The sequence below is a fragment of the Aspergillus ambiguus genome (genome assembly GCF_047715705.1).
Source record: "Aspergillus ambiguus strain CBS 117.58 unplaced genomic scaffold BDV59scaffold_2, whole genome shotgun sequence".
Taxonomy (NCBI): domain Eukaryota; kingdom Fungi; phylum Ascomycota; class Eurotiomycetes; order Eurotiales; family Aspergillaceae; genus Aspergillus; species Aspergillus ambiguus.
Window position 1 is genome coordinate 243,564 of NW_027395515.1, and position 24,552 is coordinate 268,115.

The 24,552-nt window shown below is 57.4% G+C and overlaps 11 protein-coding genes across 11 annotated transcripts; 8 read left to right on the forward strand and 3 right to left on the reverse strand.

Annotated features, from left to right (window-relative positions):
- The first annotated feature begins 1 nt into the window (after position 1).
- BDV59DRAFT_167806 (fungal specific transcription factor domain-containing protein) lies at positions 2-2,646 on the forward strand. The gene is made up of 5 exons (XM_073687982.1): positions 2-299; positions 370-521; positions 605-781; positions 864-1,199; positions 1,281-2,646. The coding sequence occupies exons 1-5, from the start codon at positions 9-11 to the stop codon at positions 1,918-1,920; spliced, it is 1,596 nt and encodes a 531-aa protein (XP_073552240.1). The 5' UTR covers positions 2-8; the 3' UTR covers positions 1,921-2,646.
- On the forward strand, positions 2,336-5,024 carry BDV59DRAFT_197769 (uncharacterized protein; the record flags this gene model as incomplete). Its single annotated transcript, XM_073693003.1, has 2 exons — positions 2,336-2,890; positions 2,949-5,024. 2 exons carry the CDS (start codon positions 2,336-2,338, stop codon positions 5,022-5,024), a joined length of 2,631 nt encoding a protein of 876 aa, XP_073552241.1.
- Positions 5,025-5,275: 251 nt separating this feature from the next.
- On the reverse strand, positions 5,276-7,895 carry BDV59DRAFT_167809 (uncharacterized protein). Its single transcript, XM_073687983.1, has one exon. The coding sequence runs from the start codon at positions 7,881-7,883 to the stop codon at positions 5,583-5,585; it is 2,301 nt and encodes a 766-aa protein (XP_073552242.1). The 5' UTR covers positions 7,884-7,895; the 3' UTR covers positions 5,276-5,582.
- A 1,158-nt stretch (positions 7,896-9,053) lies between these two features.
- On the reverse strand, positions 9,054-10,294 carry BDV59DRAFT_197771 (TDT family transporter; the record flags this gene model as incomplete). Its single annotated transcript, XM_073693004.1, has 3 exons — positions 9,054-9,456; positions 9,510-10,175; positions 10,224-10,294. 3 exons carry the CDS (start codon positions 10,292-10,294, stop codon positions 9,054-9,056), a joined length of 1,140 nt encoding a protein of 379 aa, XP_073552243.1.
- A 378-nt stretch (positions 10,295-10,672) lies between these two features.
- Positions 10,673-12,299, forward strand: BDV59DRAFT_45255 (uncharacterized protein). Its single transcript, XM_073696426.1, has 2 exons — positions 10,673-11,162; positions 11,277-12,299. The coding sequence occupies exons 1-2, from the start codon at positions 10,957-10,959 to the stop codon at positions 12,241-12,243; spliced, it is 1,173 nt and encodes a 390-aa protein (XP_073552244.1). The 5' UTR covers positions 10,673-10,956; the 3' UTR covers positions 12,244-12,299.
- A 1,278-nt stretch (positions 12,300-13,577) lies between these two features.
- BDV59DRAFT_197773 (uncharacterized protein) lies at positions 13,578-14,360 on the forward strand (the record flags this gene model as incomplete). The annotated part of the gene is made up of 1 exon (XM_073693005.1): positions 13,578-14,360. The coding sequence occupies one exon, from the start codon at positions 13,578-13,580 to the stop codon at positions 14,358-14,360; it is 783 nt and encodes a 260-aa protein (XP_073552245.1).
- A 480-nt stretch (positions 14,361-14,840) lies between these two features.
- On the forward strand, positions 14,841-16,361 carry BDV59DRAFT_208348 (pectin lyase fold/virulence factor; the record flags this gene model as incomplete). Its single annotated transcript, XM_073695184.1, has 3 exons — positions 14,841-15,461; positions 15,513-15,551; positions 15,603-16,361. The coding sequence occupies 3 exons, from the start codon at positions 14,841-14,843 to the stop codon at positions 16,359-16,361; spliced, it is 1,419 nt and encodes a 472-aa protein (XP_073552246.1).
- Positions 16,362-16,514: 153 nt separating this feature from the next.
- BDV59DRAFT_208349 (putative sugar transporter) lies at positions 16,515-18,122 on the forward strand (the record flags this gene model as incomplete). The annotated part of the gene is made up of 1 exon (XM_073695185.1): positions 16,515-18,122. The coding sequence occupies exon 1, from the start codon at positions 16,551-16,553 to the stop codon at positions 18,120-18,122; it is 1,572 nt and encodes a 523-aa protein (XP_073552247.1). The 5' UTR covers positions 16,515-16,550.
- Positions 18,123-18,321: 199 nt separating this feature from the next.
- Positions 18,322-18,810, forward strand: BDV59DRAFT_197776 (uncharacterized protein; the record flags this gene model as incomplete). Its single annotated transcript, XM_073693006.1, has 4 exons — positions 18,322-18,408; positions 18,455-18,531; positions 18,579-18,647; positions 18,699-18,810. The coding sequence occupies 4 exons, from the start codon at positions 18,322-18,324 to the stop codon at positions 18,808-18,810; spliced, it is 345 nt and encodes a 114-aa protein (XP_073552248.1).
- A 73-nt stretch (positions 18,811-18,883) lies between these two features.
- On the reverse strand, positions 18,884-21,931 carry BDV59DRAFT_208351 (uncharacterized protein; the record flags this gene model as incomplete). Its single annotated transcript, XM_073695186.1, has 1 exon — positions 18,884-21,931. The coding sequence occupies one exon, from the start codon at positions 21,929-21,931 to the stop codon at positions 18,884-18,886; it is 3,048 nt and encodes a 1,015-aa protein (XP_073552249.1).
- Positions 21,932-22,978: 1,047 nt separating this feature from the next.
- BDV59DRAFT_197778 (aminotransferase class I/II-fold pyridoxal phosphate-dependent enzyme) lies at positions 22,979-24,380 on the forward strand (the record flags this gene model as incomplete). The annotated part of the gene is made up of 3 exons (XM_073693007.1): positions 22,979-23,747; positions 23,801-23,943; positions 24,009-24,380. 3 exons carry the CDS (start codon positions 22,979-22,981, stop codon positions 24,378-24,380), a joined length of 1,284 nt encoding a protein of 427 aa, XP_073552250.1.
- Between the last annotated feature and the right edge of the window lie 172 nt (positions 24,381-24,552).

Sequence of the window (24,552 nt, forward strand, 5' to 3'; positions counted from 1 at the left end):
TCGAGGAGATGCGCCGCGCCGTCGACTTCGAGGGCGCCGGCCCTTCCTTCCGCCCCAAGGTCATGGATATCCATTTCCTGTGCGACAATGTCCCCTACCGCGTGCCCGCGAAGCCCTGGACCTCCGTCACCGGTGATGCCGAGCTCGTCTCCCACCTCGTCTCGCTGTATTTCACCTGGGACTACCCCTTCCATTCGTTTCTCGACCGCGATGTCTTCCTCACGCACATGTCGCGCGGCGACACGAGTTCGCAGTTCTGCAGTCCGTTCCTGGTGAATGCGCTGCTGTCCAATGCTTGTGTGGGTGATCTCCTCTCCTCTTCTGTGTTCGCCCGTGTGCGCTTGGTTGTCGCCTGCTGATTGTCGGTAGCATTTCTCCGATTATACCGAGGCCTACGTCGACCCCGGAGACATTGTCACCAAGGGAGCGGACTTTCTGGCTGAGGCCGAGCGTCTCAGGGAGTCCGACACCGCCAAACTCAGTTTGGCTTACCTGCAGGGAACGCTCCTGTTGTACGAACGGTGGGTTTCTTGTTCTTTTTTTTTTTTTTGCACGTGAATTTCCTCCCCCGATCGACGGCGCATCGGTCTGATGACGCACATAGGTATTCCATATCGGGGAACGACGATCTGGGATACAAGAGTTTGCACCAGGCGATCCGTACGGGCGAATCGCTGGGCCTGATCGGTCCGCTGCCGTATCGCATGATGCCCGCTCCGCTTTCAGAAGACATGGAGATGTCAATCCGGCGAACAGCCTGGGGACTATTTCATATCGACACGTACGCTGGCCTCTGCTCCTGTTCTTTGTCTTTTTTTTCTTTTCATTCTCTCGTCCGGTTTACGAGCTGACGCGGTGTCCAGTGTGGTTCACGCCGATTTTCTACGCCCGAGTCTGATCAACCAGGTCAATGTTCCCCGTCCGGATCGCACCCTCACCAGCGAGTCGGAGCGTTGGGTGCCGTATCCATCTCACCGGCAGGCTTGTCCGTCCTGGCTGAGCCAGTACTTCGACGAGTCATGTAATCTGTGTGAGGTCGCCCGTGATATCTCGCAGAGTTTCGGGCGGGCGGCCAGCTCGGACGATCACAAACGATCCGTCAAGGAGGCCCTGTATGAGAGGCTGTGTCGGTGGTACGATGCCTTACCGGATATCTTCAGTCCCGACAAGCTTCTCCCACCCTACATCAATTTACTCCGGTAAGAAAAAACCAAACCACCCAATCCCTGTTTTGGTACCTGTCGGGGACTGACCTGGCGCGTTCCCTCCCGCCTGACCAGAATGCGATTCCATACCTTGGTTATCACCCTGCTGTCGTACACCTCCCCGCCTGAGGATGTCGGGCTGGGTCTGGAAGTGGCGCCTAAGACGCCCGAGAGTCCCGTGGAACTCACCCCGGTGCCCAAGTACAATGAACCGGAGATCGTCCTCTCGTCGGCACGTGAGATCGCGTCCCTGGTCGTTCGTCACCGACAGCAGTTCGGCATGAGTCGCGCGCACCACTTCGCCCTGTACGCCATCAACCTGGCGCTCTTCACCATGGTGGAGCGCGGGCTGTTCGATATCCTGGACCCGGACTTCCTGTCCCTCGCGAGCGCCTTTGCTATCATGGCCAGCCGGTCCCAACTGGGCAAGAGCCTCTTTCACATGTTTCGCCAGTCGGTGCGCGCCAAGGGTCAGGGCCAGCGCATCCGAGAATCAACCACCGCCACTGACGACATGCGCGCTTTGTTTGGTGACGCGACGCCGCATACCCTTTGGGATGAGTATGCCAAAGGGCTGGAGAAATTGGACGCGGACGAGCGATACCACGGCAGCGAGTGGGAGGGAGATCGCACGCTTTTCGACATGCTGGATCGATATGAAAGTTTGAGTTTGGGCAAAGACGAAATCGCGCCAGAGAGGTTTCGAACCGGTTAAGCAAGGTCTGAGTCGCTCCGCCATCCACCCAGTGGATTTGTCTTGATTCTGCAAAGTCATGTTTACCTTTGTTATTTCTTCGATTGATTTTCTGGATTATAGTAAGTTGCCGAGTTGCGTTTGGATTGCATCGCCGCGAGCTATGGTCGGTCCTGCGGACGTCCAGAGCTACGAGTTGCAGCCGGATGCCCCGACGGCTGATGACATCACGTCCGGTTCACCTGACGTCGAGAATCTCCCTCCTGGTGCTCTCTGACTCGGACCTGTGCCATCTCCCATACATTGAAATATCCTCTGCAGCTGGAATCTGACTCTGTGGCGGTTGCCATGCTGTGAGCCCTCTTTTTAAGCCTTGCGCTTTTTTAATTCCTATACTCCCCCCCCCCAACCTCTTGCCGGCAAGAGCCTTGCCAGGATGGACGATGGATTCGATTATTTTGCGTTCAACACTCCTCTCGATGAAGCCCTCTTCCCCGTTACCGACACCCAGGATGCCCGGCAGGTGCCCCCCGCTACGGACTGGAAATGGGGGTCGACGCCCGTGAGTCCCGGCGCCAGCCAGCCGCCACAGGCCCCCTTCGCCCCGTATGCGTTGCCACATCTTCACAACCGCCCCCAGATCGATGCATACCCATCGTCATCGTCGCGGTCGTCCTACGACATCGCGGCGGTGCCCAAGGTCGCTATCCCGCGTGCCACCAGCGTCAGCATGCACTCGCAGCGTCGTCGCTCGGCCCGAGCCTGCGAGCCCTGCCGCCAGCGGAAGATCAAGTGCGACGGCAACAAGCCGGCGTGCCGGCAGTGTCTGGAGCAGAACGTGCGGTGCCATTACATGGATGTGAAGCGAGTGCGGGACCAGAAGCAGCTGGGCGTGCTGACCCGCAAGGTGCAGCGCTACGAAAAGCTCCTGGAAGAACTGGAGCAGGAAAGTGAGGGAAGTGTGTCACGGCGCATCCGGAGGACGCTTCGTGTGAGTGGCATCCCCCCACCTCCCCCCAAGCCATGGTTGCTGATGCGTTGGGTGCTAGATGTCCGATCAGATGTCCTCGGCGGAGGAGGACTCGTACGGCTCCGACGATGAGACCTCGTCGATGGGCTCCCTGGAGGAGATCGACCTGGTCGAGGAGGATCTGAACCGGGACGAGCGGTCGATCGCGACGGGGTTCTTTGGGAAGAACTCGGAGATCTCGTGGCTGCAACGACTAGAGGATGGAGCCGGGCGCGGGGGTGGAGGCGAGGGCGAGGGCGACACCATGCGCGCCCCCATCGCCACCGTGAACTACTACCTCGACGACCTGAACATCCCCTTCCTGGAGACGGTCGACCCCTACGCGCTGCCGAAGAAGGAGGTCGCCGACCGGTACTTCAACGCGTACATGGAGTCGGTGCACCCGTCGTTCATGGTGCTCCGGCGCGAGACCTTCACGGCGCAGTATCGGCAGGCGTGGACGCGGCGGCCGCCGCGACGCTGGCAGGCGATCCTCAACATGGTCTTCGCCATCGGCTGCCGCTACTGTCTGTTCACCAGCAAGGGCGGCGGCGGCGACGGCGACTCGGACGACCTGATCTACCTGAACCGCGCGCGCAAGCTCAGCCTCAGCGGGAACGTGCTGTTCGAGCACGCCGACCTGCAGCAGGTGCAGGTCGAGTTCCTGGCCGCCTTCTACCTCTTCGTCACGGGACAGGTCAACCGCGCCTTCAAGGTGTCGAGCCTGGCGTTCCGGTCGGCGCTCGCCCTCGGCATCAACCTGCGGTTCGTTGACCACCGCGTGCACCACGCCGCCAAGGAGGCGCGCAGCCGGCTGTGGTGGTCGATCTACCTGCTGGAGCACCTTCTGACCGCGGTGACGGGGCGGGCGTCGTGCGCGGGCGAGGGCCTCAGCTCGACGCCGCTCCCGATCCCCTTCAACGAGGACCAGCTGGACCGGCCGGAGGTGCTGCGGCTCTTCCAGGACCCCACGCTGCGCATGACCCGGCTGAAGATGACGCTGCTGCAGTCGGACGAGGAGGCCCGCGCCAGCGCCTACTGGCTGGCCACCTGCCCGCCCAGCGCTTCGCTCTTCTTCCACTGCCTCGTCGACCTCGTCACCACCACCCAGACCATCATCAACACCGTCTACAGCATCCAGGGCCTCCGCGAGCAACCCAGCCGGCTGGAGCAGCGCGTCCGCAAGTACAGCCATACGCTGGACATCTGGCGCGCCAAACTGCCCGACTGCTGCCGCTTCACCGAGTCGCCGCACACCGACCACCTCCGCATCACCAACGACGGCGACAGCGACCTCCTCCGCGAAAAGGTGCGGCTCGCGCTCGAATACTACAGCTCGCGCATCATCCTCTGCCGCCCTTGTCTCTCGACCGGGTCGTGGCGCTCCCGCTCCGACTCCCCCCGCTCCGGGTCGTCGTCGCGCGACCGCACCAGCACCAGCACTGCGGCCCGCCCGCGCCGCCCCAGCGCCCCCAGCGCCCCCAGTCCGGGCCGCCACGGCCGCGGCCACCGCTCCCGCCTGCGCGCCCAGATGTCCGTCATCTGCCTCCGCGCCTCCTGCACCCTCCTCGACATCTTTCCCGACACGCCGGACATCCTCTGGCTGACGCGCTACACGCCGTGGTGGAGCGTGCTCCACTTCCTGATGCAGGCCTGCACCGCGCTTCTCCTGGGCCTGTTCCACATCTCCAGCGCCCACACCACGTCGTCCTCTATCCCCCCGATGACCTCCTTCCCCCCGGTCGTGGTGCCGGCCACCACCGCCGGCGGCGTCAGCGGGGGCCCCTCCAACCGCTCGCTGAGCATCGGCAACGCCCCGACCGGGACGGCGGCCGGCGCAGGCGCCGGGGTCGACGACGACAGCAGCAACAGCATCAGCAAGACGGAGATGCTGGGGTCCGTGCGGAAGGCGTTCTACTGGTTACATGCGATGGCGCAGACGGACCCGGCGAGCCGGCGGGCGTTTGTGCTGTGCGATGGGTTCATACGGCGGATTGCACCGTCGGCTGGGTTGGACATTAGCGGGTTTCCGGACGGTACGGGGATGGGGATGTCAATGGCGGGCGGGTCGGGGTCCGCGGGGATGTCGTCTCTGGAGGAGAGTTTGAGTGCGTAATGTCGTTTGTGTCCGTTCTATTATCTACCTAAGGTCTTTTTTTTTTTTCTTTTGGTTTCCGCTCTCGGGTTACGGCTCGACTTTCTTTTCGGTTCGGTTGGTTTTTTTTTTTTTTTTTTTGGTGATAATTTACAGATTGGATGGAGTTTGGCCTCGCGGAATCTAATGTCTGCGTCTGCTTGCGGGGAGAAATTGATGGACGTTGGTTTGTTTGGCTTGCATTGGGATAGAAAAGTATTATGTGATTATTTACTCGGGAATCGAATTAATCAAGGAAGAATCAGCCAGGACATACATGCATGCAGGAAGGCAGGAGATAAACATGAAAACACAATGGCTATAAACTAGGCAGGTAGGAGAATCACGAGGAGAATACCGAACAAATGAATAGACAAGACTGAACGTAGTAAGCAAGTAACACCGGCCGCCGGATGGATCATGTTTTCTTTTCATGCGTGCAAACAGACAGACGTATCAAAGCCGAATGAATCATCCCAATATACGAACGGAAAACATAGACACAAACACGCAGAGACACATAAACTAGGGGGATATCCACTACATATGATGCGGCATGATGTACGCGCGCTTGCGCGGATCGTCGTCCACCGTCCCCGGACGCTTCTGCGCCGGGTTCATCAGCATGTCGGGCTGCGGCTGTAGGGGATGATGTCGTTGCTGTTGGTGGAGGTGATGGTGATGCTGGGGTTGTGGGTGTGGTTGTGGTTGTTGTTGTTGCTGCTGCTGCTGATGCTGCTGCTGCGGTGGCGGCGGGGCCTGCGCCTGGGGATGCTGCGAGAAGGGATGTTGGTGATGTTGGGGTGGTTTCGGGGGTTGTTGGTGTTGATGCTGATGGGGAGGCTGCGGGTTGACCTGCATCGAAGGCTGGGTCTGGATCGGGGGCTTCTGCAGCTGCTGCGGCGACATGTGCTGGGCCATGGGCGACTGGCGCATCTGGTGCGAGAGCTGAGCCGGGTTCAGCGGCGGCTGCTGATGCGACAGGGGAGACTGGCCCATTTGCGTCTGGTGGAGTTGGCCGGGGCCGATCTGCTGGGCCATCGGGGATTGACCCATCTGCTGGGCCATGGGGGACTGGATATGACGGCTCATTGGGGATGGCTGTCCCATCGGTTGCTGGCCCAGCGGGTTCTGTCCGAGTTGGTTCTGTCCCAGTTGATTCTGTCCCATTTGATTCTGCCCCATTGGGTTTTGTCCCATCTGGTGCTGTGCTAGCTGATTCTGTCCCATCTGATTCTGTCCCATCTGATTCTGTCCCATCTGGTTCTGCCCCATTTGGTTCTGGGGCATCTGGCTCTGGGACATCTGGCTCTGGCCGATTTGCCCCGGCTGCATCTGATTGTGCACGGCCGGCGGATTCGGTGTCGGAGCCGGACCCTGACCTTGCCCCTGTTCCTGGTTCTGGATGGGAGCTTGTCCCTGTGTGGGAGGTTGGGGCTGTCCCTGGCCCTGGGCTTCAGCCTGAGCCTGAGCTTCCGCCGCCTCCTCGGCAGCTTTCCGAGCAAGGACGTCCGCCTTCCGGGGACGACCACGCGGGCGTTTGATCCCGTCGGCGGGCTTCGGTTTACGCGGCTTCTTCGGCTTCGGTGGGGCATTGGGGTCGATCTCGGACTTCCGTGGCCGACCGCGACGACGCTTGACTGGGACGACGGTGCCATCGGGGTTGGTGATTGTGGCGGGTGCCGTGCCTGTGGGCGCAGCACCCGGGGCCGGCGCAGTTCCCGGCGCGGTTGTTCCGGGAGCTGTGCCTGTTCCGTCCGTAGGACCAGGAGCCGCAGCACCATCCGGCCGCGGGGCCGGCGTCTTCTTGGGTTTCTTCGGTTTCGGAGGCGCATTCGGATCGATCTCGGACTTGCGGGGCCGCCCGCGACGACGCGGCGCTGGAGCCTGTTCGGTCCCCGGGGGCTTCGGTAGATCTGGACGCGCGGGGGTTGTCGTCTGAGAGGGGTCTACCGTCGACGACGATGGGGGGTTCTGGGTGGCAGCGGGGAAGACGGTCGCGGTCTGGCCATTGACTTGAGGGGGAGCGGTCGCGGGGGAGGCTGTTGGCTTCGCCTGCTTTTTGGGCTGCTTGGGTTCGGCTTTCGACTCCGGTCGTGTCAAATCGGCACCACTTATCGTCGCCGGGGGCGCGGACGGTTGCTGAGCCTGAGGTTGGGGTTGGGGGATGTGCTGCTGGGCCTGCGCCGGGGAGGGCTGTTGCTGGGGTGGGTGTTGATACTGCGCCTGGTGGTGATATTGGGTCTGCTGAGGCTGCTGATATTGGGCGGCTGGAGCTTGCTGGTATTGAGCCTGGGGCTGGTACGGGCGCTGGTAGGCCTGCGGGGGGAACTGTTGCTGTTGAGGCTGGGAGTAGGGTGAACGCTGGGCCTGCTGCTGTTGCTGCTGCGGGTAACGCGGATGCGGATAGGTTTGCTGAGTCTGCTGCGCTTGCTGCTGGGACTGTTGTTGTGCCTGCTGTTGTTTTTGCTGCTGGGCCTGCTGCTGGGCCTGTTGAGCCTGTTGAGCCTGTTGTTGTTGTTGATATGTTTGTTGGACCTGGTAGGGCGACTGCTGCGGTTGTTGATAGGGGGAAGGATGCGAAGAGGTTTGACCATATTGCGGCTGCGAGGACGGGTATTGGGTGGTCTGGTAATGGCTTGGTTGGGACGGTTGGGCCTGATACCCCCGCTGGGGCTGCGACTGAGTGGTGGCCATCATTGGGGATGCGGAGGCAGGACTGGCAGCGGTATGACTCCCCTGGCGGTGCTGAAGATGCGGATGGGGGTGCGACTGTTGTTGTTGTTGTTGTTGTTGCTGCTGCGGGTGCTGCTGTTGCAGGGTGGATTGCGGAGAGGACATGCTGAGAGCCTGGGCGTGCGGGGACAAGCCCGGCTGCGGGTTCATGGACGGATGGGGACGGAAATTCATCATATGGTTGGGGTTCATGTTGCGCTGCAAGCTCTGCAGGGACAGATAGGGATCGCGCAATTGGCCGACGGAATCGGCGCTGCGGGAGAGGAGATCGGAGGAGCCTTGAGGCGCGAAGTGGTTGGTGGAAAAGGGACCGAAGTTATTCCCCGCGGGGAGACCGACGAGAGGCGCGGCAGCCGCGGCGGTCGAGGAGGAGGACGGGGTCATTTTGCGCATGTCGGGGGAATGCGTGGCCGTGAGGTCGGACTGGGGGGGATGATGAGCGCGGAGAAGCGACGGGTTGGCGGAGATGCTGGCGGCGGCGGAGGCGCCTCCTCCCATGGAGGGGGAGTGAAGCGGATGGTGGGGATGTTGTTGAGGATGGGCATTCTGCTGGGAGGGCCGTTGATTGGGAAATGGATGACCGCCATAGCCCATCATATTGGCGGGATGGAGACGGCGCGTCGCGTAGTGAGAGAGAGAAGACGGAGGAGAGGGAGGTGAGAGGACGGAGAGGAGGGAGGTATCGGGGGGAGAGAGAGAGAAGCGGAGAGGAGGGAGAGAGAGAGAAGAGAAGGGAGGGGAGAGGAGTGGCAAGGAGAGAGGACGAGGACGAGGCGAAGAGAGAGAGAAGATGAAGTTGTAGATGTAAAGGAGAAGTAGAAGTTGTTGATGGCCCGATCGGGAAGGCGGCAGCCTCAGGCAGATTCCGGGCGGCTCCGGGCGGCCACAGACACCAACCTGGCAGTTTCCCCCGACTGTCCAGCTGGCTCAGGAGGCAGCCGAGAGAGAGGAAGCAGCAGAGAGCAGCGAGGCCCGCGAGCAGAGAGAAGACGAGAGACACGGCGCTGGAGACCAGGGAGATGAGGCAGCAGCGGCGGATCGAGCGAGCGCCCGCGAGAGGGCAGTTATAGATGAACGATCTGGGGAAGCCAAAATATTTAAAATTATAAAATAATAATTCGAATAAAATAAATAAAATATTTTTGGATGCGGTCACGTGGCTGAGTCAGCATCTCGTTCCAGTAGTTAACTAGTTAGCTATAGTTACAGTATAGATATCCTCGACCGGCACGAAGATACCACATAGATCGATCGAATAGACATAGATATGGTCCTCTACCGCTCCTTTAACCCCCCCAGACATGGCGCATAAAACATCCGCCCCGTCACCACCCCCTTCATCGTCCCCACGCTCACCACCATCCACAACACCACCACACACAGCGACACCACCGTCCCCAGCACCCGGAAAAACTTGGATGGTAGCTCCATTCCCATCTCGCTCGTACAGGTCGCAAACACCCCCAGGGGGAAGGTAAACCCCCACCAGCCGATGTTGAACGGGAAGCGCTTGCTGCGGATGATCGACGCCAGCGCAAAGAACAGCCATACCAACCCGAACGACCAGAGAATCAGCGCCCCCAGGAATCCAACCGTGTACAATGCCGTGCCGGACCCTGCGTCCAACGTGTGTGTCTGCGGGAACACCGTCTGGGCGACCTTGCCGAGTCGCAGAATCCTATCGGACATTAGTTCCCTTCCACCTTGGGACGGATGACAGCGCAAGCTTACCCAAACCCGCTCTGTCCCAGCGGCCCCAGCGGGAGGAACACACTGACGATCACCGCCTTGGGAGGGATCTTGTGCAGCGTCAACCGCTGCAGGTAGATCACCATCACCATCAGCGCCAGCGGCAGACCCATCCCCCACAGCACGTACGACACCAACACCGTCCACAGCGCATGCTGCGCGTTGGTCAGGACCCCCGCGACAATCGCCCCGGAGGAGCCGGCTACAATGCAGCTGACAATCGGAAGCAGCCACACCGCCGTCATGGACGAGAGCTGGAACTCATTCGGGTGTGCCATCAGCAGGAACGGCAGCGACAGGGCCGTCACCACCGACAGCACCGCGTCGACAATCCACAGCCCCCACGCTACCGGCTGCGTCCACTCGCCCCAGGCGGGCACGCAGACAAAGCAGAACATGTTCACGATCGTGGCAAATCCCATCGGCACGGTGCCCAGGAACATCGACTGCACCGGGTGCGTGATCATCACCCAGAAGATCTCCGGGTACAGCGTGTAGCGCAAAAGGCTGAGGATGCAGCCGACGGCGAAGAGGACCACATTCAGTCCGAAGATCACCACCGAAATCCAGTAGAGCCAGTCCGCGTTGTAGGGGAGCGTGTTCAGGAGGATCGCGACGATCCCGGTCCCCATAGTCACGGAAAACCATCTACTCAGTCAGTGGGATTGGGCTCAACGGGCAAGGAAGGACACCTACGAAGGGGTAAAGTTGCGAACGATGCGTCTCCAGCCGACGTCGTGTTTTGTCAGTCGGGCGTTGTTTTCCATGGTGAGCTGAGATGGTTGATTGAGAGCGTGCAGAGTACGGTTCGAGTCGTGACGATAGTTCTTGCGTCCGACCGGTCCGGTTTGGGGTTATAGAGTTCCAGCAGCACGCCAGCAGTGGCAGAGGCAGATCGATGCAGGGGAATCGATATAATTCCTGTATATGATCGTGAGTCACTGTTTTGCTTCACGGGTCTACTCGGCCGAGTCTGATACCATCCAAGCCGCGTCACTACAGTATACTCCGGACTTCGTCGGTATCTCATGAAGGCCAAACACAATGTGCTTTCAGAAATTTATATTCCCCTCGCCGATTGAAGTGACATCTCTCACTTGACTCCTACAATCAACTCCGATGCATCGCCATGCTCTGTCTTCTCCCTCGGCCGGACTATTCGCCACTCCCCGAGACGCCGATCTAGTCGGCGATTGGAATGCTGGATGATACACTGAGGCTGTACATTATTTTGGCAGATAGCAAGCAGCAAGGACTGCACTAGATGTTCATAAGGCTGCATCCCTTGCGTCAACCTAGATCAGCCTGTTAGTATAAAGGTTTATCCAACTGCTACACGCCGGCCTGGTGTATAAGAGGTTTATTACACCTAGAAGTATGGAGAATAGCGAACACTGAAAGTTTAAACGGCTTGTAGGGCAAAAGGGAAATGGTATCACCGTCAGATGTTCCCGACGGTGTCGTTTGGACGGTACCTACGACCTCCAAATGGTTTTTGTCCACCGCGAAAAAGGTGATGCAAAGGATTGGAACGAGGTATATCTGGTGGGACTGGATGTGGGTTCCACAAGGCTTACAGGGACAGCTCGATCCGGACCTATACAAGACCAAAGGGGAGGAGATCGGAAAACAACTGTAAGCATAGCCTAAGGGACTTCTCAGTGTGGCACGGTGTATTCTGGCGTTGCTCGGTGGAGGCAGAGAAACAAGCCCTCTGTTGGAAGAAAATAGCCATCTAATGAATCGCAGCCACATTTATAAAAATGCGACCCAAAGTATCGTCTGGCTTCACTCGACTTCGTGGGATGAAGATACAGCAGTAAAAGATTTGCTGCTCTTGGAGATGTCACGGCCCGGTTTTGTGGACCCGCAGGTCGTCGAAACCTATACAGACAATGTCACGAACTGGCTTCGGACTGCACAAAGGAGCGAACATTGGTTGAAGTCGGGGTGGACCTTACAGGAGGGTGTTCTTCTTGGTGACACTGCACTGCTCGATGGACGTGGGAATATCCTCTCTGATACCAGGTTCTACAGTAGGAATACAGCCACCGTTCGTGACCTGTCGATTCCCATCTCGGTCCTCTGTCATAACCTTGCCGCGACCTATTTCATCCAAAGCGAAGGCCATCATCCAGACTCCAGAAGACCTGTTTCCGGGCTTTTCGGGCATTCACTACCAGCGTCGCCGGAGTCCGTGATCTGGTTGCGCCAAGCAATCAAAGCCCTCGCTCAGTCTGGGCTTGAAGGCTACTTCCGATATACTCCTCTTTCCATCTTGGCGGGGAAACGGAACCGAGAGTTCAAGTATATTCAAGACTCTTGCTGGGCATTGATCGGTGCAATGGAAATCGACGAAATCGAGGTCAGCTACGACCGCCCCATGGAAGAAATCAAGAAACGGTTTCTATCGGCCCTGGTGGAGAAGTACCAATCCACGATGCTTTTTTGGCCCTTCCTCGAGTGTCCGGTCGAAGCAAAACGGGGAAAAGAAACCATTGAAAGGCCGTTCCAATGGACTGACATTGTTGATGGTGTATTGTTGTCCGCCGATCTTTTTGGGGTCGAATCCCATGTCGATCCGGAGGTGCCTGCGAAGAAGCAACCCATCTTCTCTTTCTCGGATACAGACTTTATCTCCGAGGAGCTTCGTATCAAAGCGCCTGACGGCGAGACAATGAGTCTCTTCCGCGCATCGACAGACTCCATCATCTAGTTTCGTCACTATCGCCAAGACTCGAATGGCTTGCGAATCGTGTCTTCCCGGACGGTAGCGTTTGCGGAAGATCCTCTTCTGGCGAGCGCATGGTTGCCCCCCCTATGGGCTGTCAACAGGAAGGAAAGCGTGAGGGGGAAACGATGCCTCCTCTTCTTGCAATTAAAGGGTCGAACTGCGGGTGATCAGCCCACCCGCGCGACTTTTGGGGGGACGATTGATGTGGGGGGGGGGTCAACTCTGAGAAGATCGAGATTAAAGAATTGGTCCTGGATGCTAGCTTTGGATACCGTCGGTCTTCGTCAACAGAGAAGTCACCAGATGGATCCGAATAGTGTAGAACAATGGGGATCCGAGTGAAGAGTTTACGCCTTGGTCCGGCCAGACAGGTTTGAATAGCGCATAATATTGCCTACCGTAGAGCTGTAATAGGCTAGGGTCACCCATTAAGCTCAGAGTCGAACAGCAATATCTACCAAGTCCAATGAGGCTGTATAGGATTGGTGCTCACACCCGTCCGGTTTTCTGAGCACATTACGGCGCCGCATACTTCTTCTGTAGTTCACGAATAGATTTATACTACTTCTGCTTAGCTTCTAACATTCGGTTCTAGAGAAGTTCCAGCTTATAGTTAGCTGACGGTGATGATTAGTAAGAAGACTGTCGCTAAGACCACTAAACGAGACGTAATAGGCTAGAGTAACGAGATTCAGCTTCTTCTTTTACCTGTTCTACTTTCGTTTGGGTTTATTTACGATCTTCTACTGTTTACGAATCGCTAGAAGTTAGTTGAGAGATTTGAATTGGTTTCGTAGAAAGCTAAAACGGTTGGTCCGGGTCAATCCAAGCGGCTAACAAGTAAACCGTATTAGTGGGGTTTATGCACCCGTCTTATAGATGATGCCTTGGATATTGATATTGATATTAACCCTATAATACTGAATAAAAGTACGGATACCTGTATGCTATAGTATAACCTTTTATAGAGCATCCACCGTAAGAGCTCCGCCGCAGTGTTCTTATTGTCATATTCGGGGATAATCCACCTGGTAATTAGTTTTTGAATAGAACTGCAATGGTTTGGTTGATAAAGGCTCTAGGATTTGGCCCATGGGCAGGAATCTGCGGTGGCCATCCCATGCGTGTGGCCAGCTCGTTTGTGGAATACTTTCAGTGCTGTGCTCAGTAAGCGGTGATCCGTGATATAAAATACTCACTGAGTGGGCCCCTGAGCGTTCTGAAGAGGAAGTCTATGGCCATCCTAGAAAGTCATGTACGTATAGGTACATATATATCTCCCCCGAGCATCAAAATTTCATCTCAACCAAAACAACATGTATATCAACCCTGACGACATCAATAAAATCGCTCAATTCCTCGCCCACGAGCAGATCCCTCCATCTATCCCCCCAGATGCTGCCCCCTCCTGCATCGTCCTCTGCGTCTCGGCCATCCTCGACAGCGCCGAGCACGTCTTCCAGACCCTTGAACAACATCCCCGTCTAACCCAAACACTAGTTCTCTGCGGCGGTATTGGCCATTCCACGCCGCATCTCTACAATGCCGTCTCCCGTCATCCGCGCTACGCGCATCTAGCCAAGGACATCCACGGCCTCCCCGAGGCCACCGTGCTCTACATGCTGTTCACGCGGTGCTTTGACGCCGCGCGGATCCAGCAAACCTGCCGCGTGCTGATCGAGGCAGAGTCGACCAACTGCGGCGCCAACGCCACCAACACCCGCGCCGTCTTGCGATCCGCCGGCATCGCCGCGCCCCAGTCCCTGGTCGTTGTGCAGGATCCGACCATGGCCCGGCGCACGGTAGCGTCGTTTGAGAATGCGTTTGGCCCCCGCACGCGCGTGCGCAGCTGGCCAACCTTCGTGCCGGTTGTCCGCCGCGCGGGCAATGAGCTTGTCTACGAAGTGCCGCGCTTGGCGAGCGAGAGGCTCTGGCCCATGCCGCGTTTCTTAGGCCTGATCATGGGGGAGATTCCCCGGCTGAGGGATGACGAGGAGGGGTACGGCCCTCGTGGGAGGGGCTTTATCGGCCATGTTGATATTCCGGTTGAGGTGGAAGACGCATGGAGACGACTGGAAGGGGTGGAGATGCAGCGATAGAGGCGATTCATGGAGTATGGGAGTTGCTCGGTCAAGATCAGGCCGAGTCACAGCTATGCTGGGATAGAATACAGTTTTCCCACGAGGCCCATCCACATCATGCAACTTCGTTTTCTCGAATCAGCAGAGATCGTCTCCCCTGATACGGTGGAAACGTCACCTGCGACAAGATCGACCCGGTGGAGAACCCCTTACCCGCCCAACACCCTCCTCCAGAGCCAATGTCGCCAGCATTTTCCCATAAATCATGACTCGGCACGAGCGTTCCTTCGCTTCGGCTCCACTCGGGTTCATGGAAAATCCTGGCCGATCGGGATGCGGTTGGAACGGCTTCACGACGGATGCAATCTAGTTCAAACACGGCTGTCCATCACCAGCCTTGAATTTCCTGCCAAGGGGGATGCAGTCGGGAAAGACCTATAAATGTACCTAGATACAGAGTAGCGTATTCCATGCCACATCCCAACCCTGACTCCCAGCATGAATGCGTTCTTGTGGTCTCTGACCCTTCCTCTGCTCGTCTCCGGTCAGCTGGCCGGGAGCGTCGGTCCCCTGACCTCCTTCAGCGCCAAAGCCCAGACAAAAACCTGCAACGTGCAATCCTACGGCGGTGTCGCCGACAACTCGACCGATGTGGGCACGGCTCTCCAGTCGGCATGGGAGGCTTGCGCCGACGGCGGCGTGGTCTACTTCCCTCCGGGCGACTACGCCATGGACACCTGGGTCACCCTGACCGGGGGCAAGGCCGTAGCCATTCAACTGGATGGCATCATCTACCGCACGGGGTCCGACGGCGGCAACATGATCATGATCGAGCATACCTCGGACTTTGAGCTGTTCAGCAGCACCTCGCGCGGGGCGATTCAAGGATTCGGCTACGAGTTCCATGCCGAGGGCAGTCTGGACGGACCGCGCATTCTGCGTCTGTACGAGGTGTCGGACTTCTCGGTGCACGATGTCGCGCTGGTGGATGCCCCGGCCTTCCATTTCTCCATGGATACCTGCTCCAACGGAGAGGTGTATAACATGGCCATCCGCGGCGGGGACTCGGGTGGCCTGGATGGCATTGATGTCTGGTCGACCAACATGTGGATCCACGACGTAGGTTGCTAGGTCAGGATCTGGTTGAAACGCATGGCTAACGCACTGTAGGTCGAAGTGACCAACAAGGACGAATGTGTCACGGTCAAGGTAAGCCAGCCTCCTCCTCGCCGGCGTAGACACCCATCTAACGCAACCCAGAGTCCGGCCAAGAACATCCTCGTGGAGAACATCTACTGCAACTGGAGCGGTGGCTGTGCCATGGGATCCCTCGGCGAGGACACCGACATCAGTGACATCCTCTACCGCAACATCTACACCTGGAGCTCTAACCAAATGTACATGATCAAGAGCAACGGCGGCAGCGGCACCGTCTCCAACGTCGTGCTGGAGAACTTCATCGGCCACGGCAACGCCTACTCGCTTGACATCGACGGGTACTGGAGCAGCATGGACACGTCCGACGGCGACGGTGTACAGCTGAACAACATCACCGTCCGGAACTGGCGCGGCACGGAGGAGGACGGCGCTGAGCGCGGTCCCATCAAGGTCGTCTGCTCCGACACGGCGCCTTGCACTGACGTCAACATCCGCAACTTTGCCATGTGGACGGAGAGTGGCGACGAGCAGACGTACACCTGCCAGAGCGCCTATGGCTCGGGATACTGCCTTCAGGACGGTGATGACACGGCCTCGTACTCCACCACCTTGACGGCGACTGCTGCCCCGTCGGCCTACCAGGCCCCTCGCATGGCGGCAGACCTGTCCACCGCGTTTGGAACGGACATGCCCATCCCCATTCCGACCATCCCGACCTCGTTCTTCCCGGGCGCGAGGCCGTACAGCGCCCTGGCCGGGGCTGGATCGAGCAGCTCGGTGATTCCCTCGTCAACGCCCGTTTCTACCCCCGTGGTTGGAACCACGTACCCCAACCTGCATCGTCATCGGCGCGAGCACTAGGTGGCTGGGAGGGTTCCATGGGACTGTATAGTAGATAGTTTGTTTGGAATATCATATAACTCTTGGCAGATGGTTCGGAAGAGAATCCGACGGGGTGTGATGCAAGGGCGCCTCCCATCCATCCATCTACTAATCCACCATCCTTTTTTCCATCGTCCATATCGTCCTCCAGCTGCCTGGCCTCATAGTATGTCGCAGGACCACCTGCTCCGTCCTGTCAGTAGAGGCTCGACGAGTCCATCCCTCTCCGACCATCATGACCCCTCACATTCCATCCACTCCGCATACCACAACAATGCCGGCGTGTTGAACCGTGCCCTGCAGGACATCGGCATGGGTCGCTATCAGTGGCAGCTCTTCGCTCTCATCGGCTTCGGCTGGGCCAGTGATAATCTCTGGCCCACCGTGACGTCGCTCATCCTGCTGCCCGTCACCAACGAGTTCGCCGTCGTTCAGCCTCCGCTGCTGACGCTGGCGCAGAACACCGGCCTCCTAGCCGGCGCCCTCTTCTGGGGCCTCAGCTGCGACATCATCGGCCGTCGCTGGGCGTTCAATCTGACGATCGTCATGACCGCCGTCTTCGGACTGGCCGCGGCCTTCGCCTCGTCATTCGCGGCGATCGCCCTGCTGACCCTGCTCTGGTCCGCCGGCGTGGGAGGGAACCTGCCGGTCGACTCGGCCATCTTCCTCGAGTTCCTCCCAGGGTCGCACCAGTACCTCCTCACCGTGCTCTCGGTGCACTGGGCCCTGGCGCAGATCCTCGCCAACCTCATCGCCTGGCCGCTGCTCGGCAATCTGACCTGCGAGTCGCGCGAGCACTGTTCGTCGTCTGACAACATGGGCTGGCGATACTTCCTCAGCCTTATGGGTGGCCTCGCGCTGCTCATGTGCATCGTACGGACCGTCTTCTTCACCCTCTACGAATCCCCCAAGTACCTCATGGGCAAGGGCCGCCCTTCCGAAGCCGTCGCCGTCGTCCACGAGATCGCCCGTCGCAACGGGACGACCTCAACCCTGACAATCGACCAGCTGCACGAGCTGCTGCCGGCCGAATCCCACCGCTCCACGGCCCCTGCCACCCACCGTCGCGCCTACGGTGGCCTCAGCCTAACCGACCACCTCCGGCTCCTCCTCGAGCCGCTCAACCTCACGCACGTACAGGCGCTGTTCGCGACACGGCGGCTCGCCCGCACCACCACGCTCCTGATCACCATCTGGGGGCTGACAGGGCTCGGGTTCCCGCTGTACAACGCCTTCCTGCCATACCTGCAGCAAGCGCGCGGGGTGGAGTTCGGCGACGGGTCCACGTACCTAACGTACCGGAACAACCTGATCGTCGCGGCGGCAGGGCTGCCGGGGAGCCTGGTGGGCGGGGTGATGGTGGAGATGCGACAGTTCGGGCGCAAGCGCACGCTGTTCCTGGCGACGGCGGCGACGGGGCTCTTCCTGCTGGCGTCGACGACGGTGGGGAGCTCGGCGGCGCTGCTGCGCTGGAACTGCGCGTTTGGGTTTACGAGTGCGCTGATGTACGCGGTGCTGTATGCGTATACGCCGGAGATGTTTGAGACGCAGCACCGCGGGACGGGCAATGCGTTGGTCAGCGCGGCAAATCGCACCGGCGGCCTTCTCGCCCCGGTCATTGCCATGGTGGGCGATCTGAGGACCACAGTGCCGGTGTTTGTGGCCGGGGCCCTGTTCCTTGCGGCGGCGGTGCTGGTGCTGTTGCTGCCGTATGAGACGAGGGGCCGGATGAGCATGTAGACTCGTGGTTGGACTCGAGGGATATTGGTCGGTCGACTGCATTCCGGGTATCCCTCGATTCCAGAGCAAATGTCGCTGCTGTCCAAGAGTAACCCAAGCAACGTATCCCTTGCTGAATCGTCTTGTATAAGTAGATGATAGACTGCGTTTTGATTCTGCTGCCAGCCGTCCCAAACCCTAACCTAGTATAATCGTGACAATGCGTTTCTCCCTCTCCACCGCGCTCGCGCTCTGCGTCTCGTCTGCTCTGGCAGCGTCTGCAGATGGATCCAGTCCCATCGCTGATGTATGTCTACAGTCCACCTACCAGGTGATATCCTAACCAGACACAGGTGACCGTCGTCTCGACGAACGGGCAAGCAGATAGCTCCAGCCCCAGGGACAGCGAATGTGTTTCCTATCCATTGCCGTATGTTCGATCCTCTCTCTCACATATTCCGATATTCACGAAGATAGGACTGTCCCCGTCAAGAAAATCTCAATCTCCAACCCGGCTGTCCCCGATGTCCGGTGCACTTTTTACAAGTATGCCGCGCACCCATTCAATCCCAGACTGACTTCATCTAACAAGACTAGGGGCGCCGACTGCCAGGGTGGCGAGGGCAATGAATACACCCTGCGCGCCGGACCGCACAACTTCTCGCGCGATTTCTACGTGACCAGCTACAAGTGCTACAAGCCCACCTAGGTGAACATATCATTCTCAAACCTGATAGCCACTAGAGTCTGAATGCAAGAACGGTCATCATCCATAAAACCCCTCACGCCGGCACATTGTAGAACCCCTTCCTGTTCCAGAACGCAATAAACCGCCGTAGCATGTCCGCATCTAACAGCCGACACTCCAGATCCGGCCGCCCCTTCAATACCTCAATCGAATTATCCGCTCGATACCACGGCGTATACTGACTTGCAGACCACCGCGTCAGCCGCCCCAGCACCCGCTCCTGCACCATTGGGATCAACGGTGCCAGCGCCGCATCCTCGCCGCGCTGTTCGCGCACCGCCTGCGCCGCCCACTCCTCGTAGTCCACCAGCTTCACCGTATACCCAGCCTCATTGATCACCCGACACGTACCCTCCACGGTAACGGACCGCTTCGGGTCAGGGGGCACCAGATGGTACGAGCGGCCGAGGTTGGCATTATCCGCGGCGATATGCAGCATGGCGTCGACGACGTAGTCGACGGTGACGTACTCGAAGCACTGCGTGAGCCGCGGATACGTGCCCATCTGGATACACCCGACGACGAGCCGGGTGATGAAGTCGTTCGGGTTGCTGGCGCCGGTGACGCTGTCGCCGATGACGAAGCCAGGCCGGTGGATGGCGATGGGCAGCGGGTGTTGTGGGTGGTCGCGCATGCGACGCACCATGGCCTCGGCCGTCCATTGGCTCTGCGAGTAGCCCAGATCGTAGCGCAGCGACTGGATGTGTGGCTGCAGCGGGCCGTCCTCGGTAAGCTCGCGCGTGCCCAGGATGCACCCGGTTGGGCCCCAGGCGTCGAGACTGGAGACGTAGTGGAAGGGCTTGCGGCGGCCCGCCGCGGCGAGCCGGAGGGCATTGCGGGTGCCGACGACGTTGGCGTCGCGGTGCTCGCGGTAGGACTCGCAGAAATTGACCTTCGCGCCGAGGTGGAAGATCACGGACGTCCAGTTGGCGAGCCAGGTGAATTTGTCCGCGCCGAGACCGAGGGTGTTGTCGGCGAGATCCCCCGGGAGGATGAGGAGTTTTTGTGTGAGATAGTCGGACGTTGGCCAGAGGTCGTACTTCTCGAGAGTCTGGCGTACGCGCGTGGCTGCTGAGAGGCTGCCCTGGGGGCGGGCGAGACAGGCAATCTGTTTGACGGTTGGCCGGTGCAGGAGACGGTGCAGGAGGTATGCGCCGACGAAGCCCGTGGCGCCGGTTAGGAACACGCGGCCTTCGTCGGGGCTTTGCCAGTCTGGGAGGAAGGGGATATCGTCGACGAGGTCGACGTCTTCCATCCAGATCCGGGTGTCGTCGGGGGCGTCGCCCTGTGTAAAGCCATCGGCGTCTTCAACGAGATGGAGAAGCTCGGAGAATTGGGAGTAACGGTATAGCTCCTCCATGGAGACGAGACGGCCGAGTCGGTTCTGGACGAGCGCTATCAAGGTAGCGGCCTGTATAGAGGTAGCCCCTAGCTGGAAGAGATCGTCGGTATCTTGAATGCGAGGAAGATTCAGGATGTTCATCCAGAGCTCCTGGAGGATGGATTTCTTGTCTTGTGTGGCGCCGTTCGGTTTGTGGGCATTCTCGTGCTGCTTCTGCTTCTCGAGAGAGTCCAACTGGCGTTGTAAAAGTGCAGCACGATCAAACTTGCCATTTGATGTCAGAGGGAGCTCCTTGATGACCTCAACCGCGTCCGGAATCATGTACGAGGGTAGACGCTTTCGCGTAAAGTGCAGGAGACCCCCCCGGTCGACAGCCTCCTGGGTGCTCGTGATAAAAGCAACAAGTGCATGCGTGCCGTCTGGTGTTAACGGCGGCTGTCGAGCTACTACTGCTGTCTCCACGGCTGGGTGATCCTGTAGAGTGCGCTCTATCTCGCCCAGCTCTACCCTGAAGCCTCCATGCTTCACCTGGCTATCGGTGCGTCCGAGGAAATCGAGGACATCAGAGTTGGCTCTCCACTGGGCCATATCTCCTGTACGATAGACTGGCACGGAGCAGGGCCGGTCATTGTCCAAGCCTGGATGGTGGATCTTGAGAAAGTGCTTCGTATTCTCTTCCGGCCGGTCAAAGTACCCGGCTGCTTGCTGTGGACCAGCAATATAGACTTCTCCCGGTTTACCGTGCTCCGTGATGTGCCGCTGATCTTCGTCGAGTAGAAAGATTTCCAGGTCGCCGACGGGGCGTCCGATGGGGATTCGGTCTGTGCAGGTGTCTTCAAGTGTGACCTCGTGCATGGTAGTCAGTGTGGTACACTCAGTCGGGCCATAGGTATTCCATAAATGCTGAGGGGGGCCCTTTTCAAGCACGCTGCGGATCGCCTGTACGTTGGCCACGTCGCCGCCCATGAGAACGTGGCGCAGAGTTTTAAATGCAGACGGGCTGGCAGAGACCGTTATTCTGAAGAGTGCGGCAGTGATGAAGATCACGGAGACATGGTGCTCCTGTAGATACGAGGAGATCACCCCAGGATCTGTCGCGATGCGTCGGGGAATGGCGACGATGGTAGCACCAGAGAGGAGGGTGACCCAAATCTCGAACAAACTGAGGTCAAAGCCCGGGTTGTTAAACTCGGCCACACGGTCGCCGCGTTGCAACGGAGTTACGGCGGTTCTCGTTGCCAGATGTATGATGTTCCCTACGCGGATTTGTACCGGCTTCGGCTTTCCTGTTGACCCAGATGTGAACAGGATGTGGCTACGGTCTGTTTCAGAAGGGAACTCCCATTCCGGTGGTTCTCCATGGGCTTTCCGGCCCAGAGAGGGTATACGCACCACATGAAACCCGGGAAGACTGACAGACCCACCGTCCTCAGTGACGATATAGCGCACATGGACCTGATTCAACATGTCCACGATACGAAGTTCTGGGAGTGTGGGCTCAAGTGGCACACATGTTGCCCCAATAAGACGGACTGCAAGTTGCGCAATGACTTGCTGGGTCCCTGGACCGAGAAGGATGCCTATGGGCTCTTCAGGCGAGTTGATACCCTCCGCATTGAGTGATTTGGCAAAGTGGATAGCCTCAGTAACCAGCTCTCTGTACGTGAGGGTAATGTCTCCATCAACAACGGCCGGAGCTTCAGGGGCTTGTTGGGAGTGGGTGTACACAATTCGTTCCATGATACTTGTACGAGTCGGTTAAAGCAAGAATAAAGTGATGAAGTATAATGTACAAAGTACGTAGACCATAGGAAGGTCCTTTATATAGGGAATTTCTTTCGACTCGTGCTGCGATACCGAAGCGGAAAATCAGGATATACTCATGACGAGCCAAACAACAGAAACGGCATCTACCACAGACACGGACAACCTGCAGAGCAAGTAAAATGGAAGTGTATTTGGTAAATAAAGCTGCAATAGCAAGGTATTTCTGCTGCAGGCATCTATTATCGGCATGTGGAATTTGAATTGCGTAGCCACGCTAGGGGCTCTGCCCTCCATATCCATCGAGATGCGTCATCGACTCGACGGAAGCTCCTCTTCCGAATCTCTGACAATCAGGAAGTAGATCACAAAATATGGACTTTTAAAGCAGACGACCTTGCAGCGCTCCCGGGATTTGAGTTCTTGTTTCTTGTTGCACTGAATTTGTGGTTTACCACCACCTGCTCCTCGTGAACGACGTCAGAGGATGCTTCCTTTCAAATCCCGACAGGCAAGCTTACCTGAATGGAAAAGTAGTTCTCGCTTGCGAATTGGTTCACAGTCCGTGATTCGAGCAAGGATAGTCTATCTTCCCGTATACTGACAATGTATAGATTCTTTTGGACATAGGCAGTACATTCAAAAGAATTAGTGCAGGTAATACCATAAATATTCTCGAATCACAAGATGGACTCTACGTATTCTTCCCATCAAGGAATTCAAAGAGGACATGTTTACGTATTTTTTGGCGTACATCGTATGATGATAGGACTAATATCTTAGGAACAGCGGAAAACGTGCATTCACATACGTATGAGGGGTTTGCAATATTGGGATTCTTACACATCCATCATGCAAAGAAGACAGGATATTGGAGGCAGTGTTGAAGCCATGAAGCGCTCAGGAGGGAAAGTGAGACTTTAAGCTGTGCTCCTAGGAACGAGAGCTCGATTTTATAAAGGGGCCATGTTCCCGTTTTATAATGGAGCTATAACAATCATCAAGGTTCTACTTATATCAAAAATGAGTTCTGGCCTGGAGATTTTGTGCCATAAGCTAGAGGAGACTATGGCTCTCCGTCGGGAAAAGGGGCGGCTGATTGAACCCCCTTCCCCAGGCAAGCTGAAAGACATGATTGACTTCAGTTCCAATGACTCGTTGTCACTCTCTACCTCTGGGGCTCTCACTAGAGCGTTTCTTCGCCAGCTCCAATTGCACCCCGGGTTTACCGTCGGGAGTACCTCCTCACGGATTCTGGACGGCACAAAGCAGTACCTGCTTGATCTTGAACGTGACATAGCCAAATTTCACCGAGCCGAAGCAGCTATGTTCTTCAATTCTGGCTACGATGCAAACGTTGCAGTCTGGTCAACCATTCCTCAGCCGGGTGACTTCGTCGTGTATGACGAGTATGTGCACGCGAGCATCCACGACGGGATGCGTCGGGGCCGAGCAAACACGATGACCTTCAGGCATAATGACCCCAACGCATTGAAACTGTGCCTGGAAACTATTCGAAGTGAGAATGTGGATGTATCAGAAGGAAACCAGGTTGTGTTCATCGCACTAGAGTCGTTTTACAGCATGGACGGGGACGCAGCAGCTGTTGTCGAGTTGCTGGAAGCTGCGCATAGCACACTCCCGCTGAAGAATTTTATATTCTCGATTGATGAAGCTCATTCCAACGGAATTATTGGTCCTGATGGATCCGGGTTTATATGCGAATATGGGCTGGAGGATCAGTTTCCAATCAGACTGCAAACGTATGGAAAAGGAATGGGGTCAACCGGCGGTGAGTATCAGAATAGAAATTTGCTAATGAGATTCCCATACTGACAGTTCTAGCTGCTCTCTTATGTAATGAGACAATCAAATCTGGTCTTATAAACTATGCCCGAGGAGTTGTCTTCAGTACAGCACCGAGCTTTGTGAGTGCAGCAGCTGTTCGAGCAGCATACGACATAATAGCCAGTGACGAGGGGAAAAATGTAAGTGTCAATAATCCTAAAAATGGATAATTTACAAAGCTTGCCGGTCAACTAATCTTAACCAGCGCCGGAGACGCCTCCAAGAAAACGTGCGCCACTTCTATCATAGGTTAACATCTCACGCGAAGTGGCCGGAGGTTAAGCGTAAGGGTATTCTCTACCTACCAACCGAGAAATCCTGGGGATCAGGCCCATTCCAGTCACCCATTGTACCTATCGTCCCTCGGCCGGGGTTGGCAGTCGACCTGGGGAAGCACTTGGAGGCGGCGAAGTACTGGGTGAACACAGTGCATTACCCGATTGTGCCCAAGAATATGGATCGCATTAGGATTGTGCTTCATACCGACAATGACATCAGGCAGATTGATCATGTTGTGGAACTTATTATGGAGTGGGCCATGAAGCAGATGGGACGGAAGGGTATAGCAAAATTGTAGGACACTCTGGGTGAATTTGCTGAGGCTATCTGATAAACCGAATTTCAATCGACATGAAGTGAGTGAACTGGCTTAAACAGTTTGAAGATTCGGATTTCAAATTATATATAACTCTTTTTATTTAAATAACAGCGCCGTGTAAGCATTATATTCGTATTTCTGAGTGAGAAAT

Coding starts and splice junctions, on each gene's coding strand:
- BDV59DRAFT_167809 (XM_073687983.1), bottom strand. CDS start 7,883: ATGTCCTCTCCGCAATCCACCCTGCAACAGCAGCACCCGCAGCAGCAA.
- BDV59DRAFT_45255 (XM_073696426.1), top strand. CDS start 10,957: ATGGTATCACCGTCAGATGTTCCCGACGGTGTCGTTTGGACGGTACCT. Junction 11,163..11,276: donor GAGGAGATCGGAAAACAACT/GTAAGCATAGCC, acceptor AATGAATCGCAG/CCACATTTATAAAAATGCGA.
- BDV59DRAFT_167806 (XM_073687982.1), top strand. CDS start 9: ATGCGCCGCGCCGTCGACTTCGAGGGCGCCGGCCCTTCCTTCCGCCCC. Junction 522..604: donor ACGCTCCTGTTGTACGAACG/GTGGGTTTCTTG, acceptor TGACGCACATAG/GTATTCCATATCGGGGAACG. Junction 782..863: donor GGACTATTTCATATCGACAC/GTACGCTGGCCT, acceptor CGCGGTGTCCAG/TGTGGTTCACGCCGATTTTC.